Source organism: Mirounga leonina, unplaced genomic scaffold (genome assembly GCF_011800145.1).
Source record: "Mirounga leonina isolate KUSES-001 unplaced genomic scaffold, KU_Mleo_1.0 Mir_167, whole genome shotgun sequence".
Classification (NCBI taxonomy): domain Eukaryota; kingdom Metazoa; phylum Chordata; class Mammalia; order Carnivora; family Phocidae; genus Mirounga; species Mirounga leonina.
The window spans coordinates 4,043,592-4,063,796 of NW_023270422.1; the positions used below are offsets into that span (position 1 = coordinate 4,043,592).

General features: G+C 47.0%; 1 protein-coding gene across 1 annotated transcript in view; it reads right to left on the minus strand.

Annotated features, from left to right (window-relative positions):
* IMPA2 (inositol monophosphatase 2) overlaps window positions 1–20,205 on the minus strand; it is a 44,308-nt gene that overhangs the window by 4,310 nt on the left and 19,793 nt on the right. Inside the window, exons 3-5 of the mRNA XM_035013876.1 lie at window positions 15,548–15,652; window positions 13,229–13,274; window positions 10,915–11,023 (exon numbers count right to left, since the gene is read on the minus strand). Of these exons, the coding sequence (XP_034869767.1) occupies window positions 10,915–11,023; window positions 13,229–13,274; window positions 15,548–15,652 (260 nt within the window). The remainder of the gene's footprint in view (window positions 1–10,914; window positions 11,024–13,228; window positions 13,275–15,547; window positions 15,653–20,205) is intronic.

A 20,205-nucleotide genomic window follows, 5' to 3' on the forward strand; every position in this document is an offset into this window, starting at 1 on the left:
AATTAGTAGTATTTTAAAAATTTATGAGAGGAATGTTGGAGTTAAGTAGAATTTGGCTGGCTAGTGTAAGAATCTAATCACTAGGGATAACACTTTTGGTGGGGGGGGAATGAATTCTAAATGATAAATATTTTCTTCTGTTATAAACATTCTCGAAAGATAACATATTGAAATTTGGGGAGTGACTGTTAAATTAAAAAGGACGAGGTGTCCTAGAGGAGGCCGAGGAGGGAAACAGAAGTGAAGCAGCAGGGCATGTTGCCTGATCTTGCTTCTAATTTCCTTATCTAACTTCAAATCTTCCACACCCACCCACATACAAACACTGTACTTTAAAAAGCAATTCATTCTGTTACTTGCTGGTTTGAGAACACATCGTATCAAGTACATCTTTCTCCACCATCCCATACTCGTGAGGGGCTGCATGCTGTTCCACTCAATGGAAGGACTGCCATTGGTTCAGCCACCCCCACAGATAAACATTCTCAACTCCTGTTATTATAAACAATGCCGTCTCTTCTCCTCTGTAGGCTTGCCCACCTATGTTGATAGTGTTTTCAGGATAGAAAGATAGAAGTGGGATTTCTGAGAGTACGCATATTTTAGATTTTGATAATTTTTCTCCAAATTGGCCCCCCCCAGCTGTATCAGTAGACCATTGTCCCCTCCCCACTAAGGTATGATTCTGTACTATTATCAAGACCCTAACAGTATCCCTCACTCTGCAGTATATGCTTCAAGAGTGATTTTCTCAGAAAGCTAAGATCAAGAGAATAATCCCTACATATAAGGCATTTCCTGGCTCCAGGATCTCAGTCACCCTGGGAGGATATTAAGGAAGACATTGACAATTTCCTTCCAGGAACTAGAAAGCCAATTTCAATAGGGAGATAGCACCTACTTTTAATCAGGTTCCTAAGAAGTGACTACTTGGATGTTACCTAGACTTACTGTGATGATCATTTTGCAATATATACACATGTTGAATCATGATGCTGTGCACCTGATACTACACAATCTAGATGGCAACTACACCGCATTACAAAAATGTGACTACTCGTTCAGGCCAAGGCCTAGCCCAGTCTGTCCTTATCGGAGGGCTGGGCTGGCTGCAGGGTGAGGGAAGAGGAAAGTCCCTGGAGGGCCAGCCCAGACAAGTAGATACCCCTACACGCAGGGCTGGTGCAGGAAGAGCAGAGGGTTTCAGACTAAGTGCCCACAAGGCCATTTCACAAAGAGAAACTAAGCAAAGTGTGGACACAGTAGCTCACATTTACCAAGCTCTTGGTCTCTCCAGACAGGCCAGTGCTAAGCACTTTCTACTTACGCCTCCATTCCTCTGCTCCATTTATGATACATTTATGATCCCACTCCTCCTTTGCCTTCACTACTGCACTGCCCTTGTTTCACAGATGGGGAAACCAAGCCTAAAGAAGTGACCTGCACGACCCTCTCCCCTCTCATGCTATTTCTCTCTCTCTCTATATATCTTAGAGATAAAGGCCCTTAGGTGGTGAGGCCAGACTTAAACTCAAGCTGTCCAGTGATTATGTGAAAGAAAGGATTTCTTCCCATAGTTTTCAAATCTGTGAGGAAATATCTCTGTATCCAGTTCTTCCCTCTCCCACTGCTATGTATCCATTCTTTCTCACTCTGGCTAATATTTTTTCCCAAATGAAATCAAGAACAAGGAAAAAGGAAGCCTGAGTACTGCCACCTACAGGCAAAATGGTCTCTATGGTTTTATTTTGCCGCAGACAAAACAATCTTTATTTATCATCTTATGATTATTTCTAGCTACCCATAATCACTGATTTTTGCATTTTGTTATCCCTTATACTATATTTACCATAATATTTTAGCTCAATTAAATGCTAACAGATATATGTATCTTTTAAAGATTTATTCATTTTAGAGAGGAAGAGCGCGAGCAAGCAGAGGGAGCGCAGAGGGAGAGGGAAAGAATCCCAAGTAGACTCCCCGCTGAGTGCAGAACTGAGGCAGGGTGATCCCAGGACCCTGAGACCATGGCCTGAGCCGAAATCAAGAGTCAGACGCTCACTGAGCCACCCAGGCGCCCCCCACCATGTACATATTTAATTTAAAATATTCTGGGGGCGCCTGGGTGGCTCAGTCGTTAAGCGGCTGCCTTCGGCTCAGGTCATGATCCCAGGGTCCTGGGATCGAGTCCTGCATCGGGCTCCCTGCTCGGCGGGAAGCCTGCTTCTCCCTCTCCCACTCGCCCTGCTTGTGTTCCCTCTCTCGCTGTGTCTCTCTCTGTCAAATAAATAAATAAAATCTTTAAAAAAAAAAATTCTGTAATTTCATGGGTGTGTTTGTGGGAGGCAGTTATTGCTTAATGGGTAGAGAGTTTCATTTGGAGAGATAAAAATTTTGGAAACAGATGGTGGTGACGGTTGGAAGACACTATATGTAATTAATGCCACTAAATTACACATTTTATTTTTTTTAAGATTTTATTTATTTATTTGAGAGAGAGATAAAGAGAGAGAGAGAGAAACAGCATGAGAGGGGAGAGGGTCAGACAGAGAAGCAGGCTCCCCGCTGAGCTGGGAGCCCGATGCGGGGCTCGATCCCAGGACCCTGGGATCATGACCTGAGTCGAAGGCAGTTGCTTAACCAACTGAGCCACCCAGGCACACTAAATTACACATTTTATTTATTTTTTTAAAGATTTTATTTTATTTATTTGAAAGAGAGAGAGAACGCGAGAGAGGGAACACAAGCAGGAGAAGTGGGAGAGGGAGAAGCAGGCTTCCTGTCAAGCAGGGAGCCCGATGCGGGGCTCGATCCCAGGACCCTGGGATCATGACCTGAGCTGAAGGCAGACGCTTAATGACTGAGCCACCCAGGCGCACCCAAAACTACACATTTTAAATGACAAATTTTATGTTATATATATTTTGCCACAATAAAAAAAATCGAAAAATTTTGAAGTAGAGCATCTCTGTATACTTTTTCAACAAACAGATTTTAGGATGAAAAAAATTGTCCATTAATAGGGACTTCCAACAGTTTGAAAACCCTTGTTCTGGCTGAGCAAGGTTAAAATACCCCAAGTATCAAAGAATAATGTTGTCTTAAGAGAAATTTTACAACTTAAAGGTAAGAGAAGAAGTCATTTGTAGACACCAAAATATGTACTCATGGAAAAGGAGCTGATCATGCTTTAACGTCTGGGAAACACCCCCTATGAACACAAACTGCTTTTGCTGAACACACAGCCCCCGTGACGGCCCTTACACCAGTGGGTATTTTTACACACATGTCCTAATTCTTTCAGACTTCTTATAGACCATTAACAGCTACTCATATGAAAATAAAATTTAATTCGATTTAACTTAAAAACATAAGTACTAGAAAAAAACAAACAAACATAAGTACTAGACAGATGGAAGGTTGATGGTTTGGTGGGGGCCAGGGGAGAGACAGAGTGTGGGGAAAAGGTGCTCAGTGGGCACAGGGTTAGAACTCGAAGCCCCAAGTGAATGTGCAGCATTGTGAATGCACTAATTACCAGTGAACGGCTCACTCTAAAATGGTTAATTTTAGGGGCACCTAGGTGGCTCAGCTGGTTAAGCGTCTGACGCTTGATTTTGGCTCAGGTCGTGATCTCCGGGTTGTGAGATCGGGCCCTGCATCGGGCTCCATGCTGGGCGTGGAGCCTGCTTTTAAGATTCTCTCTCTCCCTCTGCCCTCCCCTTCCCCCACACGCTCTCTCTCTCTAAAAATAAAATAAAATGGTTAATTTTATGGTATTTGACTTTCAGTTCAATATATTATTTTAAAATATTTTAAAACTTGTTCTTAATAAACAAGTAATTTGAGGGAAAAAAAGTATTGTTTAGAATTCTGGTGAAGAATTGGAAACCTCTATAATGGCCACATAGTTTTTAACTTCTCCAAATCCCCTCTGATAAAAACAGAACAACTACAAGAGCAAAAACGCAAAACTGCAGACACCACCTACGAAAGAAACTACATCTACAAAGTATATCCAAACCACAAAACACAAGTGGGTGGGGGAAACCTCCAACAGCTACAAGACCATGTGTCATCAGGAGGAACAGAGAAGCACTGAGCATCTGCTGCACACGCCAGAACAGGAGAACCTCAAAATCACCAACAGCCACTCCCTGGAAACCAGCGTGGGCCAATGTGAGAAGCTCACATGGAGAGAGGCCACGCACACCCCAGTTTATGAGTCCGTGGCACTAGGGTGCATGGTCAGGGCTGAAGGGAGGGAGCTACCAGCCCTACGATCTCTCATAACTGACTTCTAAGGACCTCTTAGGGGAAGAATACAGCACTGGACAGAAACACATGGGAGTAAACTTCAAATTCCAGAGCTAGAAAAAAATACCAAAAATGTCCCGAACTCACCCCCACCCCCACTCTCCACAAGCTTCTCCCAATTTCAGGAATACAGATTTCAAGTAGAAATAAATAATTAAAAAGAATTATGGGTGGGGCGCCTGGGTGGCTCAGTTGTTAAGCATCTGCCTTTGGCTTGGGTCATGATCCCAGTGTCATGGGATTGAGCCCCACGTCGGGCTCCCTGCTCCGCGGGAAGCCTCCTTCTCCCTTTCCCACTCCCCCTGCTTGTGTTCCTGCTCTCGCTGTGTCTCTCTCTGTCAAATAAATAAATAAAATCTTAAAAAAAAAAAAAAAAAGAATGATGGGTGAGTCTCACACACACTTACATGGGGAAAAAAAAAGAATAAGGAGAAGAACAACATCTCTCCAGTCAATCAAGGATTGAAAGAAAGATCTGTCCACAAAACAGAAGTACTTTTATATAAAAGAAAGAAAGAAAGAAAGAATGAAAGAAAGAAAGAAAGAAAGAAAGAGATACATTAAAAAATAGCCTAACTAGAAAGTGGAGGGGACAAAACTTAGGAAGACTTGGAAAAGAAAATATTTCAGAAAATAAGACTAAACTGAAGGAAAAAGAATAAATAAACAAAATAGATTGTGCTTTATAAGAAATGAAGGGCAAAAAAAAAAAATATTGGTGGAACTGGTAAAAAGGATTAAAGCGAAAGTGACAAATAGAAAAGATAAGCAGAGAAGATCCAACATCCGTATAATAGAAGACCCAGAAGACAAAAATAAAAGAATTTGGAAATGAACAAATACTAAAAACTATAATTCAAGAAAATTCTTCTGAAAGTTAAAAAAAAAAGTCTTGAAATTGAATACTGAAATGATGTACCATGACACCTTTAAAAAAAAAAGAAGAAAGAAATGGTGAGCCATGATGTGCCTAGGAAACTGAAAACAAGAACACTGAGATATACTCTATTAAAATTACTGTACTCTAAAGAAAGAGAAAAAAAAATCCTTTGGGCATTCAAGCAGAAAACTGAAGTCCCTTATAAGGTAAAGAAAATGAAACTGTCTTCAGACTTTTCAACAACAAGGTTATGCCAGAAGATGACCGAGACAACTTGACTGTCAACACAAGAAAATGTGAGCCATGTGTTTTATTACAAGAAGAATGGATTTCCAAGTATAAAGGCCACTGATAAGCTGTTATAGACATGTAAGAACACAGGGAAGGATTGTTATTATTATTCCCAGGAGGTCTTCCTGAGAGACCAATTGGAGGAAGTTCTCGGAGTGTGGTCCCTGAGCCTCTTTCAGGAATCTGTGAAGTTAAACTAAAGTATTATTTGCCTTTTTCATGGTATTAACACTTGCACAGAGTAGATAAAGCAAGGCAGGACACCCCGGTTCTGGTGGTCAATGCAATCTTCTCTGCTACACTCACATTCTGGGGGAAAATGTGTCCGTTTTACTCCAGAATGAAGAAGCTGCAAATATTATGAATTGTATTAAGTCTTGAAGCCTAAGCACACGTCTTTTCAATATTCTGTGTGATGAGGTGGGAAGTACACATGGAGGGCTTAGATAAGCTATACAGATTTAGAACTGGGTATTTGGAAGACATTTTCTTGAAAATGAAAGAAATGAGCCCATCACTTCAATTGCTAAGGTTGCCAATGATAAAATTCAAGCTTTCAAGTGGAAATTAGAATTTGGGAAGACTTGTATCTACCACCAAAAGCTTGACACCTTCCCAACACTTAAAGATTTCGCATAAGAGTGGTGATACTAATGAATATGACTTCTTAGCATTTTAAGATGCAATAGGTCAACATTTAAAAGACCCTGAAAATCTCAGCAAACCCATATTTCCAAATGACCAATGCATGATGTTACAAAGTCATCCATAAGCAAAAGATCCATTCAAAGTAGGAGACTGCCCAATGGATTTCACAGTCACAGGGTACAAAAAAATTCATTGATATGTCATTAGATTTCACACTGCAACTAACCTTTAAGAAACCACCCCACTTCTTGAGTTTGGGTGAGGCATCAAAGAATATCCTCAATTATCTGAAAAGTCTGTTAAAATATTCCTCACTCGTCCCTTTTCCAGCTATTAATCTGTGTAAGACCTGATCCTCTTCATATATCAAGATAATACATTACAACAGACTGAATATAGAAGCAGATATGAGAATCCAGTTGTCTTCTCTTAAGCCAGACATTATAAAGGGATTTGGAGAAAATGTAAAACAAGGCTACTCATGAAAAACTGTTTGGGAAAATATGGTTTCTCATTAAAAAAATATATATATTATTCATGTTAACATGTAATGAGTTGCTTATTTTAAAAGTTTCTGTTTAAGTTTCAAATGCATAAATACCAACAGATAACTTACATAAATGAAAGCTCTTTGGGGGTCTTCAGTAATTTTTTCATTAGTATAAATGTATTGGTCCTAAGATCAAAAAGTTTGAGAAATGCTGTACTGGTGAATGAGTTTAAGCTTCACACAACCAAAACGACTGGAGATACATCAACATAAAGGGCTGGTGGGGGGTAGTAAATCTAATTTATTTGTGGAACCAAGACCACCCACTAACCGATAATTCTAGGGTGAGAGCTTCACACATGTGGCTGGTTGCCCTGCCAACCAACACACATACAGCACAACCAACCAAAGGTGGAAAGGTAACAAGGAGAGGGTGTGACTAGTAGGATGAGCTAGCCAACTGCCTTGTCGTAACTTAGAGTAAAAGGCTATTGTGCTTTAATCATATACTGGAGTATATGAGGAGGGGGAAGAAGAGGTTACAAGCTAACTTAAATACTACTGAGAATAGGGAACCAAGAGACAGTAACCCAAAAAAGAGGACTAGGGATAGTACAGAAAAATTTTATATAAAGGAAATCACTGGAACAAAAATATAAACCTTTCTAAATATGAAAGTTATACCAAAATAGAGAATAAAAGCAAAAAGAAAAAAGAAAAAACCAACTGCTTATTTAAAAAAAAAACAAAAAACATACACATACCTAAAATAAACAATGGAACAATAACCACCTCTTAGATGGTATTCCTCAGGGGGAGGAAGAGACTAAAGGACAAGGACAGAAGCTAAACCTCTTCAAATATACTAGGTTTTATAGATTTGACTTTGGAACAATGTACCTTTTATAATTATATATTATAAAACTATATAATATGTCACGTAATTATATATAATACCTTATATAATTATAAAATAAAATCAATTTTTTAAAAACTAGTCCTCCTAAATTAAAAACAAAGTGGGGCGCCTGGGTGGCTCAGATGGTTAGGCGTCTGCCTTCGGCTCGGGTCATGATCTCAGGGTCCTGGGATCGAGTCCCACATCGGGCTCCCTGCTCCTTGGAGCCTGCTTCTTCCTCTGCCTCTCTCTCTCTCTCTCTCTGTCTCTCATGAATAAATAAATAAAATCTTAAAAAAACAAACAAACAAACAAAAAAAACAAAGTGAAACAACTGCATCTAAGTGATTATCCTCAGTTGGTGGGATAGGCAAAGGGGACAAAGAACCGCTTCAGAGATTCTCACAGCAGTCCAACTCCAGACCCTTGTGGGACATTCGCTAAGGACGGAAAGAACTCTAAAAGACAAGACAACACAAAACATCCTTCCCACTGCTTTGGGTAGTGGTTTGTCGTTAGTAGGCCAGTATTTTTATTTAGAATCTATAACTAGTGTATGTTGTGGGACAAAGAGGAAAAGTGACTGTGTGACATTACCGAATTTATCGTTCCTGGTGTCACCGTGCATGCAGGTTCCAGCACAGGGAGAGGAGACATAGAGTTAGGTAGAGACTTGTCGTCATGAATATGAACTGAAAACACCAGTATGAACTCATAATGTTTTTTATATTTAAAGACAACTTCCTAGCTCTGTCCACTGAGAAGACCTAGCAACAAAGACTGACCCAAGAGCCACAAGGAGCCCTGAGAATTCAGGGTGGGGCCTTGAAGGGCTGTTTCCCACAGGATGAGACAACTGGAAATTTGAACACTGGGTACTTAATGACTTTAGGAGTAAGTGATAATTTTTAGAGGGGTGTGTCATTGGTATTGTGATTATGCATTCCAAAGAATCATGTGTGTTATAGAGATACATATTGAAATACTGACTAGAAAGTGATACTTAGTCTGGAATTTGTATCAGGGACTCGCTGGGGGTGGTGCGAACTGGGTGGCGCTATCAGGGTCGGCCTTGAGTTGACAATATTGGACACATGGTGAGTCACGAGGGTTGACTGTACTTTGTCTACCTTATATATGTTTGAAATTCTGCATGGTGGGATGTGAAGAAAAAGGTTCTAACTGAAATTCTGGCCTCAACTGAATCCTCTACCCCACCCAGTGTAGTTCTGTTTGCTTTTTACTTTGTAAGTGGAAGCCTCCTGGAAAGGTGTAAAAGGAGTAAGGAAAGGAGATAGAAGGATCGGTGGTGGGCGTCCTGTTTCCTCCAGAAACGTGTCGTAACCTTAACAATGGGCGTTAAGGATCTCGTGCAAAGACTGAAGTTTCTTCTTTGATAACGACTCTCATCTTTGGGTACCACGTACCAGGGACTTTACTGAGCACTTTCCCTCGTAGAACTGCATTTAGTCCTCAGTTCCCATCATGTCACCCCGCCCAGCACGTGAGGACGAAGGTTCGGGAGGCTAACTGACAGCTCACAGCACTGCAGGGGGGGCAGAACCGGGACCGCAACCAGGTCTGCACGACGCCTAACAACTGTGCCGCAGGGTGCGCTCTGTCCTCTCCATAGAAACCTCGTCACCCCGCAAGTACTAAACGACCAGCGCCGAAAACAGCACATCAGCCTCTTTTTAGAATTTTTAAAAAATGAGCTCCAGAACACGGGCGGTTTTGAGACAGGTGGGAGCCCCAGCTGTGCTGCAGAAGGGGTTTGTGGCAGGGTTTGCGCAGGACCAGAGGGCCTACGACGGGCCAGATGTAGAGGTGATCCCAAGGTCCTGCCCACGTGGGGCTGAGAGCCCTGCTGAGGACGTGAAGTTGTCAGGCATGACTGAGCCACACAGGCAGCCGACCAGGAAGCCAAGTGTGTGTGAATGGAGCTGAGTGTTCTAACCGAATGGAATATAGAGCAAAGCTCACGTAAGCGTGTTTAATGACATGCTTCCTCACTACTGACTTACAGTTTGGCCTGAGTGGTTACCTCTTGGCATGTGTACCTACAATTAATGCTACTTTTTGTACAGCCAAACAAAACATTTCTGGGAGAGGGAGACATGGGGCAGGGCTGGAGGCTGTTCTGGAATCTCTCTGGGACTCAGAAGCAGTAACTGGTTAGCGTGTCCTGCTGGTCCCACCTCTGTCTGAAGGCTCATGTGATCTTCCCCTTCCCCTGGGCATGCGCGTGACTCTCAGGGGCCCCTGGGGGAGCCTCCTTGGTTTCCCCGCGGGGCTGGACTGCCGGCTCTAGGAACACAGGGCTCCTGTCTGCCCACCCACCCAGGGCCCCTTGATCGGCGACGCTCTCGCCAGACCGCAGATCACAGCTGGAGAACTCACTCTCCTCACTCACTGAGGGGCAGCTGGAGGGCAGGGACACACCGTACTCCTCTCACTGCCTCTAAGGCCATCTAGACACACAGGTATCATCCAGGGAGGAAGACAAGGCAGAAAAGAAAAGGAAGAATGAAGACAGGGGGAGCATGCCTCATGATGTCCTGCTGCGGAAATGTGCAAGTGAGAGGTTCGCAGCAACTGTGCTTAATACCTTTTTAGACCCAAACGTGGACACGAGGGAGCTTTCAAAGTCTCTCCTCATCTAGCTGCTTCGAGGCTAGGGCTCGTCTTTGACTTCTCCCCCCTACAGTACGGTGCTTGTCCCACAATGTGAAAAAATATCACTGACATCATCAGTGTGAAAGAAAGGCCCAAAAGATGCCGAAAAACCTAAGCTGGCGTATTGTTACCGATACGCAGTTATACGCAGTTTGACATAACTACAGTCGCCTTATGGAAGCTACTGGATGTCCTTGAGGTTCTGGTTTAGGAATAACGCTGTGGTGTGTGGAAACACCACTTATTTACACAACTCATTCCCATGGCCACCCATCTTACAGAAACTGAACCCATGGCAGTCCATCCACACCCAGGGGGCCACGGACTGCATCTGGGTGACGTTGCCCCGGGGACGTCGGGATGACCGATGTCTACCTGGACGCTCTGAGGGCCCAAGCACACTTCTGACTCTGCCCTTGTCCTTGGATTGCTAGAGACCAAACCATACTGGTGACTGGGTTTCTCTGAGCATGAAAGCTGAAATATTCGAGGGTAAAACAGAACGAGACTATTTAAAGCTCCTGGCCACATCCACAAAAACATGAAGACCCAGAACTGGCTGGCTTTCCAGGTCCTCAGGGACGCAATGTCCCTAAAGAACTTGAACCCTCAGCAGGGGAGTTCCAGCACCGTCTCCCAGGATGGTGATTTTGGCATTTTCCATTCACACTTCTCACTCTGAAAGGAGCGGAGACGAGCCGCATGAAGCCCCACCTGTCTCCCCGGAGACCCGGAGTCGCTGGCCATTGCAGAAGGCGCCCCGGCCCCTCCGGCCCGTGTACAGCCGCTCCTCTGTGCAGTGGTAAATCACTCCAAATTCAAGCTGCGGGGTGCAGGGGCAGGACGGAAAACAAACATGCTTCACTAATTTGACAGAGACAGTAACACAGTAATTCAAAGGGGAAGGATTCTAGGTGTTATGACCAATGTAATGGAAACTACCTTTCAAAAGGGAGTTGGAAAAAAAATTAGTCTCTCGGTTCAAAACCGGACATGAAAGCAAACTGCCTTTAAAAATGTATTAAAACGAATACAGCTTTATTAAAAATTAACCTCATAGGGCGCCTGGGTGGCTTAGTCGTTAAGCGCCTGCCTTTGGCTCAGGTCATGATCCCAGGGTCCTGGGATCGAGTCCCACATCGGGCTCCCTGCTCAGCAAGAAGCCTGCTTCTCCCTCTCCCATTCCCCCTGCTTATGTTCCTGCTCTCGCTATCTCTCTCTCTGTCAAATAAATAAATAAAATCTTAAAAAAAAAAAATTAACCTCATAATCAAACATTAGTAACTGGAAGTTACTGAAAAAGCTTAACTCTTCAGAAAGGCCTCTGTTTTGGGGGGTGGGGGCTGGGGAAGGCTACTTGTGACTAACGCACTCCCATAGAAACCCTCAAAGTTGCTGACGTGTGAAGAATTAAGAATACACCTGTAAAGCCTATGGACTCGGACTCCAGGATGGCCAAGCAGGAGAGGTGATTCACCAAGGAGGGGCGCGGCGCTGAGCAGGCGGGGCGCCAAACCACTGCCACGCTGCGTATAGCAGGTGACAAACGCCTCAGAAAGCAGCCTCCCAGTCGCAAACAGTAAAAAGAAGAGGCGAGCATGGAAAAAAACGCTGCCTTACACTCCTGTGCTTTGTTTCTTTCCTCCACCGACTCGTCACTATTCGGGGTTAACAGGGGCAAGTGTGTGTGGTCTGGGGGTTGGCCATGTTTTCGTCTCGCTGGAAAATGGAGAGAGACCCGGGCCTAGTCTCTGGGGAAGAGTCTCAGCTGGCCTGGGGTGAGCTCAACCACAGTGGAATGGACTCCCTGACAATGCAGGAAAAGGGTTTATTTCTGGGGAGGATCATTCAGTCAGCTTTCCAGCAACACTTAACTATCTTCCCTCCTTCCCACCACCCTGGCTTTAAGGGGGTTTCCAAATCAGAGTTGTCCTAGAACCATGCGGGCCTCTAGATCCTATGCCCCCAGGGTGGTCGGGTGGCCCGGAGGCCTTTGCCAGAAGGAGAAACGGGTGAGGAAGGCTGGAATGCGCCCCTTGACGAGAGCCCTCCACTACATACCCGGCCCACCTGCACGCACTCACACCAGGCCCATCAGGCCCATTGGAGCTGCAGGCCTCCCCTCCAGAGACCTTGCCCGCTCACCGCAGTTTTGTCCTCCCCACCCAGCTACGGACATGCCGTCATGAGTCTCACCCTCTGAGCTTATAGCTCAACCTCCTACTTGGTCTCAATGACACCGAACAGAGAAACAAGGGAGCATGTAACTCCTTAACCAGATTTTGATATTAAAATTCTTATGTATCTTCACCTTCACCTTTTATGCAGGTATAAACATCCCTGGGTCTCCATGCCAGGGAAATCGCTGCTAGTGTTGAGGATGAAGACGAGAAAACAGTGCCTAGTGGAGGGCTGCTTTTGGAAAACACTGAACCCCCAGTCCTATTTAAATGTAACTATGGTGACTGCACAGAAGTGAAGTCTTTCCTCAGCATTGCTGCTTAAACTGATTAATGCCCTTGATGTGGGTCTCATGCTGTCGCTTAGCTCCAAGGGTGATGGGAACCCTGAGGCAGCCGTGTTCTCAGGCTAACAGCTAGGGAAAGATGGAGAAGAACTAATGAAAGACAGGGATTAAAAACGTCCTCCAAAAATAGGAGTTTCTTCTGTGTGGGACTAGATCACACGCCCCAGGGGTCAGAGGGGGACTAACGTGGAGTATTTGCTCAGAACTTTCCTTTCCATGCTTCTTTAGTAGCATCACAGAAAGACCATGGGGGCAACAAGGGCCTGCCACCACGGGGGTGGGCTGGCCATGGAGCCCCAAACCCACACACCCCAAAACCAGTGTTCCTTTGTTTATTTTCCTGGATCTGAAAAACACATGCTTGGATTTACTAGTCATGACTAAGGCACATGACAAAGACAGAAAAACAGGAGTATGGGGACCAAATCCAAAAAGGACGATGCTAAGCCAGGCCCAAGGGGTTTAGGACCACCGGCCTCGGGGAACCCATCCACCACGTACCTCTTGGTCTACAGCAAATCCAATGCTCACTGCCACGGTGGGAAATCTGCAAAGAAAAACAGAATGGTTTACACTCTAGAACGTAAACCGTCTCATGCAAATTCTTAGGAGCCTCTGTGTGGCTACGCAACATTGTCATTGGAGGTGCAGAAGGACCTTTCTACAGTGCGGGTGGGCTTGTTCATTTTAAATTCCTTCCCACAATTTCACTAACTGCTTCCAAGACAAACAGGCTTAGCGGTGTGTAAGACAGCTAACCCTGAAAGAAGTATTCTGAAAGTCGTGTACAACTGCTGTAATTCAACAATGACCATCAAGTACCCAACTGAGAGGGATTTTAATTATCAGCTGTCCGGTTTTCAGAGACATAAAGGGACAGTAGAGACCTCCAAAAAGGCCAGACCCATGTCCCCGGTAAGGTGAGGAGGGGCCCCCAGGAGGCGGTATCATAGCCTCCCCGCAGAGGCTGGATCTGGGTGACAACACCCCCCACCCTGTCTCCTGAGTGAGCTCCCAAGCGGCCAACTGCAGGCCTAGGCCATCGGAGGTGGGCTGTGACGTCGCAGATTGCCCGTGGTTTTATTTTGTGATTTTGTTGCTACTGCTGTACCTCTTCAAGATAATCTGTCTTTTATGTGAAGATCAGCAGAGCTCACCAGCAAGTAGGAAGGAGAAGCCGGGTACTTCTAACCTACAGGAAAACTATGACACCAGTCCTCCGCAGAGGTGAGCCTGGACTGAGGCTGCGGCGGCCGGCACGGTCATCGGGTGGTTGGCTCCCCGAGCAAACACACCACACGCCAGGCTCCACTTTAGTACCTGGGAAAGCTCTCGCCCCCACCTGCTTCAGCCCTGACGCTGCCGGACCCAAGAATGAACAGACTACCTGAGCTGCAGTGGGCAAAGGCTTCTGATGTCTTTAGGCCACAAGGATCGCCGCACTGTGGCCCTTCAAGGTGTTCTGGAAGCTGAGGGCCACCGGGGCCCACAAGAGGCCCTCTGGTGGCTGTGCAGGTTTTGCCGCATGACACGGCTCAGCGCCCCCGCCCCCGTTACCAGCACAGCACTGACAAGTGAGACAGAAGAACGGGAGCTTCACTCAGCGAAACACACCTATGAGGGGAGACCTGAGGCTCCACCGAATTCCTGCCCGGGGCAGGGCGGGGCACGCGCGTGCGTGCGTGCGTGCGTGTGTGTGTGTGTGAGACGCTTTAGTTCACATTCGTCTGTTGACGCTGTTGCGGTCACCAGATGGCACTATTCCATTGCCTCAAAAGGCAACGTGTGGGCATGACCGACTACATTCTCAAGACAAGCCACCTTAAGAAAAGGGTGATGATTAACACGATAGATCAGGATGACTTTACATACTTACAAATACACACACGATTTGATGCAAACACAGAGCACAGCACCGGGAACGAAGGCCACCCTAGTCTGGCTGTGCTCCTACTTTTTCACTCTATATAAGGAAACAGAGTGTTTCCCGCTCATCTGGGGAGGGGGCTCTCAGAGTGGGGTTCTGCACTGCCGGTGTTGCCTGTGTGCTGAGAAATGCACACGCAGGGGTGCCTGGCCTGGAAGGGCCCGGGGAGGGGTCCGGAACCTGCGCCAACCAGCTCTCCAGGAGGCCCCACGTATGTTCGTGTCGGAGAACCAACCATCTGTGGAAACCAGGTCACTTTCGGTGCCCTTGTGTCCTTGGACAGCCCCAACAGCCCCGCAGGGGTCAGAGCTTCTGGAGTCGAGGCCGCGACCCTATCACCTCCCTGAGCTGCGGCTCGCCTCCCCTCCCCCCGAGGGCCTCTCTGACCTCCCTGAAACCTCCTGCTTTTTGGCTGTTATTTGCTCAGTCAGACTAGGCCTGGCCCGCTGCCAGTGGGTTCCTCATCCCGCCTCATGACTGCATGAGGCTTACTCTCACCTCCACGGGCAGCTCTGGAACGCCAGCCCTCGGGTGCTGCTGTCTACACCCGGGCTCCTGAGGCTGCTGGGCTGCACATGCTTGTTTCATAGCCCTGCTCGTTTCTCCAGGGGCTTCCTTAAGGGGTCCTTGTTAATTCAACCCAACATTTTAAAGATGACAAACACAACAGTTTTAAACAAATGAGTATCTCCTACATGCTGAGAGTATCTCACAGAAGGAGAACCTCCTTTTAAAAAAGATCAATACAGACCACCTTTCTAATGAGACTATCAACCTACTAGCGGTTTGTTTATATGCTCCTGCCTCAAAGAATGCTGCTTTGGAAAAGACAAAGTCTTAGAGAAGAGGACAGGTTAAGGGCCAGAACAGGGGCGGCCCGTGCTGATGCTTACCTGTGCACAAAGTTGCAGGTGCCGTCAATGGGGTCGACAATCCAGGTGGGGCTGGGGGTGAGCACGCACTTGGCCCCGGCGGCTGCAGACTCTTCCGCAATGAACCTGTGGTGGGCAGGGGCTCAGCCTGAGAAAACTCGCCAAGAACTCAAGACAAAGCGCTTCAAACTGCTTCTGGTCCCATCAAAGACAAAGCAGACACAGCAGAGATTTCATTTTGGCTTCTCTGGGTCAAACAGAGGCAGAGTCTGTAAAGGATCATCTGCTTTTCGATCTGTCTGCTAGCCTACTTACTCAGCAGGACTTAGAAAACATGAAGTGACACCTCAACGTAGGAGTTTTGGGAAAGCATCGGGACATGTGAGTGGGCCAGGGGGACAAATATGAGAATGAAGAATGCTGGGAAACAGACCTTATCACGCAAAGCTAAACTCTGCTCTAATTTTAGTCTGGAGGAGGAAAGGCCAAAGACAAATGATAGAGCACGAGGAACACTGGCCAGGGAGCAGAGCCCAGGACTCGGGCTTTAGCTCTCCCACCAGTGGTGCTGTGGCTGGCGTGGACTGAAGCTGGACCCGAGGCACTGAATGTCACCTACAGCTGACACCTCCCAGGTCTGTCCCCAGCCTGGCCTCCTCTGAACTGAAGACGAGGTGACAACTGTATCCGCCCACCATCCGGGCTCAACAGGAGCTGCCCTATCTCCTGAGGCCCTTTCCACCCTGGTATCTGGCCTAGGAGCCCCTCGGTGGGCCACACCTTCTCCTTCATGCTCTGGTATCCCCCAGCCTGTAGGAACACAGCCAGCCCAGGACTCAGGCTGCATGCTGTCCTGCACCAGCGACAGTGGCCCCTATTCCCGGGCCCTGCCTTTACAATTAGGCCTCTGCAGACAGGCGCTCTTGGAACCATCCTCACTTGAGCAAGCTATTTCCCGTTAGGAACCCAAACAAGCAAAACACATCCTGATCGAAAGCTTACTCAACAGGGCTTGGCACACTGAGTGCTTGGCCCACGTCTCTGTCACATAACAAACCCAGGTCCACCAAGAGTGGGGCCTTCGCCCCGTGTACTGCCTTGTCACCAGGGCCTGGTCCACGGCAGGTGCTGAGCAACCACGTGTTCTATGCGTGAATACAAGGCCTCGTGGAGAGCTTTCTAGCAGGTTCTCATGCTATGTCCAGTCTATACTGGAGAAAAAGGAGGCCTGAAGACAGTATGTTTGTCCTGAGAAGGATACATGAGTCCTGCTCATTTATCTGTCCTCCTGTGGCATCTGGTGTGTCGTCAGTTGTGGTCATCAGGCAGCTGCTTGGCCCCTCCTGCTCGGCTTCAAAGCGCTCCTGGAAACCACTTTCTCTAGAGGAACCAGGTGTCCTAAGATGTGGCAACAACGAACTTGCAGATGAGATGGACATCATACTGTCAATAAGAACACTGAGCTGGAAACCTCTAACTGCTCCGCCCCAACACGGTACCAATGAGCTACTGGTTCAAACTATTTAAATAATTTAAATTAACAAACTATTTAAATAATTGAAATTAAATGCAATTTCAAAAAACTAAGAAGTTCTTTACTCTCACTAGCTGCCTCTCAAGTGCTGACCTCAACTGCAACACTGAGAAAGAAGAACCAGTGCATTCTGATGTCACTGCTCGCCCCCCAGCACCGTCACATGCCCCGTAACTCATCTGGGACCACCCCTTTCCATTTCACGGACTATGAAAGTCACGCCGTCCATGCACACGCAGAGTTGTCTACCCCCTCTCTCTGATAAAGGATCTGAAATAGGTCCGTGTGTGGGAGGAGTGAACATGTATCATTCTCCGGTTATGTGTTTCTACCGCCCCAGCTGTTGCCCCTGGAGAAACCCCCGCAGGAGAGGCAGAGCACTGGGGCCGGGCAGCACCGACGAAGGCGCCTGAGAAATCCATCCCCTGAAAAACAGCTGCAGTGCAGAGAAAGCTTGGGCCAGCAGCCCGAGCCCAGAAGCTTACAATCTGGGGATGCATGCTCCTGGTCCCCTCCTCCTGCTGGGAACTGTGCCCCTCCCCTCATTCCCCTCCGCGGAGTTTTGGGTCATCTGGATCATGTGATCCAGGCAGGCAGGTCTACACCGCAGACACGGCATCAGGAAAGACATGAAATTGGAGGAGCCAAGCCGGGCACGCTGTGACTCCTGACCATGGTGGGGAGGCAGGTGATGAACACGCAGAATCACTGATGATTATGCGTGGCATGAGCTCTGCCAAGTTTTCTTAGCCAAAGACTTAAGGAACTACATCTCTTTTCAATGTCTTCTTCTATAGCTACATGCTTTTCCTCCCATGCAATGGCTTGTGATTATGTTTCCAAAGAAAAGGGTCCACACCCTAAGAACACACACATATAGGGATCAAGTGCCAAATCTTAAATTGGGCACAAGGTTGATAAAGCAGTGAGACGACTTACTAGTAGGTCAAGATAGAAATGGAAGTAACTCACATCCAAAAACAAATTCCTAGGAACTGAGGAGGAATGTGGAAATTTCTTCCTTTTTAAACCTGATTTAAGTGGGAAGCTGGTACCTACTAGAGTTGTGGGGTCTCACTGAAGGAAGAGGGAAGAGCATCTCTGCAGGGCTGGCAGCAGACGCGCCCGTCAGGGAGCATGCCCGCGGCGCACCGGTGTGGCTTCTCAGGACACGCAGGGCCCGGAGCACTGCTGGCTCACTAGCAGAGTAGGTGGGACGGATGCGGTCTATAGGGTCACCAAGCAGCATGTTCAAAGCAGCACCCACAATGCTCCTGTTGACATAGCTTTTGTCCTGCACAGCATTTCTGGTAGGGTAGGAAGCACTCAAAGGAACCACACCGAGCCCTGGACTTTCCCAGCAGTGGATTCATGCCCAAGAGTTCTTGTCTCTACTCAGCTGCCCAAGTCAACGGAGGGGGAAGGAACGTCCGTCACCTCGCTATTTGCTTCGCACCCGTGGGTGACACTTTGGGGCAGGGCCTTGGCCCGTGTCCCCTCCTTTGAGGCACCAAAAATACCTCCCTGGTATGTGAGGAGGGATGTAGTTTATTCACTGAAACCTGACTGTCTTCATGTGGGAAGCAGAGAGAACATTCTTCAGTTCTCTGCAGAGGGAGTGGGGAAATCAACTTGGACAGACGGAGGTGTGAAATAACAGAGACCTTAATAAAAGCATTTGGACAGCTACATAAAATCCATAACATAAATAGAAAAAAAACAAGCCATGTGCCTAAATTTAGGGAGCTCAAGGGCCTTTTCATAAACCTATCTACCATACAAGAGGAAAGCAGCAACTGGGGTAAGGTTCAAAGCTTGGTAACAAGTTAGAATGATATCTTTTTGCATAATTTAACTACTTTTTTTTTCCTTAGAGTCCTAACAAACCCTTATAATTTTTTCCCCCTCTAAACCCTTATAATTTTTTTTTTAAGATTTTATTTATTTATTTGACAGAGAAAGACACAGCAAGAGAGGGAACACAAGCAGGGGGAGTGGAAGACGGAGAAACAGGCTTCCCGCCAAACAGGGAGCCCGACGCAGGGCTCGATCCCAGGACCCTGGGATCGTGACCTGAGCCAAAGGCAGACGCTTAATGACTGAGCCACTCAGGCACCCCTAAACCCTTATAATTTTGACAGCCAAGTGTGTTTAGGCCTTTTTCCCCTGGCTGGTTTGTTTATTCTGTGACAAGGTCAGGGTCACCCTTCGGTTCACTAGGGAACCAATTAATGCTCTTAGGCCTGGCCACCATTGCAGCAGGCTCCGCAGCCCGATGACATGAGTGCCCGGCGCAAAACAGTGCGAAAGTGGTGGAAAGCAAGCGTTAGCCGGTGGTGGCTAGGAACATATTTTTTCCAAGTCCAGGGCACACAGGGCATGCCACAGGGCCTGGGAGTCACCACGACAGACAAGGCTGCGTCCTGCTGAGGGGAGCCCAGACCGGGACAGAGGAGGCAGCTGGGTGTACTGAGCGGCTGGGCTGCTCTCCCCGCTCTGCCTGCGCTAACCCAGACAAAAGGGACACGGACAGGGTGTATATAAATATGGTTCAGTGATGCTGCTGAATTATTTCCAAAGTTGCAGAACTTGGACCTGATTCAAAATCATCAACTAAAAACAGGTTTAGGCACCCCACAAAGGCAGGCCTGGATGGAGACTGAGCTAATGTGGTCAATGCCAATACTGTGCTTTAACTGTCCACCTCGACCTGCTGGTTTGCTTTCTGTCATTACCACCTTATGATGACCTTGGCTGGGTGCCTCGGTCCTAGATGAGGAGGCTGAGACCCTGAGAACGGGTGATGGGTGATTTTCCAAAGCTGCGGGCAGTAGCAAGTTTAAATCTAGAGTTCTCGGGTACTCCTATCTTCCAGATCGGGGACACAGACTTTGGATTTCAGAAATGAGTACAATAAAATAATAAAACAGGGAGCCTATGCCAAGTTGTTGCTTATTTTATTAAAAAAACAGTTGCATTCTTGGGGCACCTGGTGGCTCAGTCGGTTGGGCGGCTGCCTTCGGCTCGGGTCATGATCCCAGGGTCCTGGGATCAAGCCCCGCATCGGGCTCCCTGCTTGGCGGGAAGCCTGCTTCTCCCTCTCCCTCTCCCCCTGCTTGTGTTCCCTCTCTTGCTATGTCTCTCT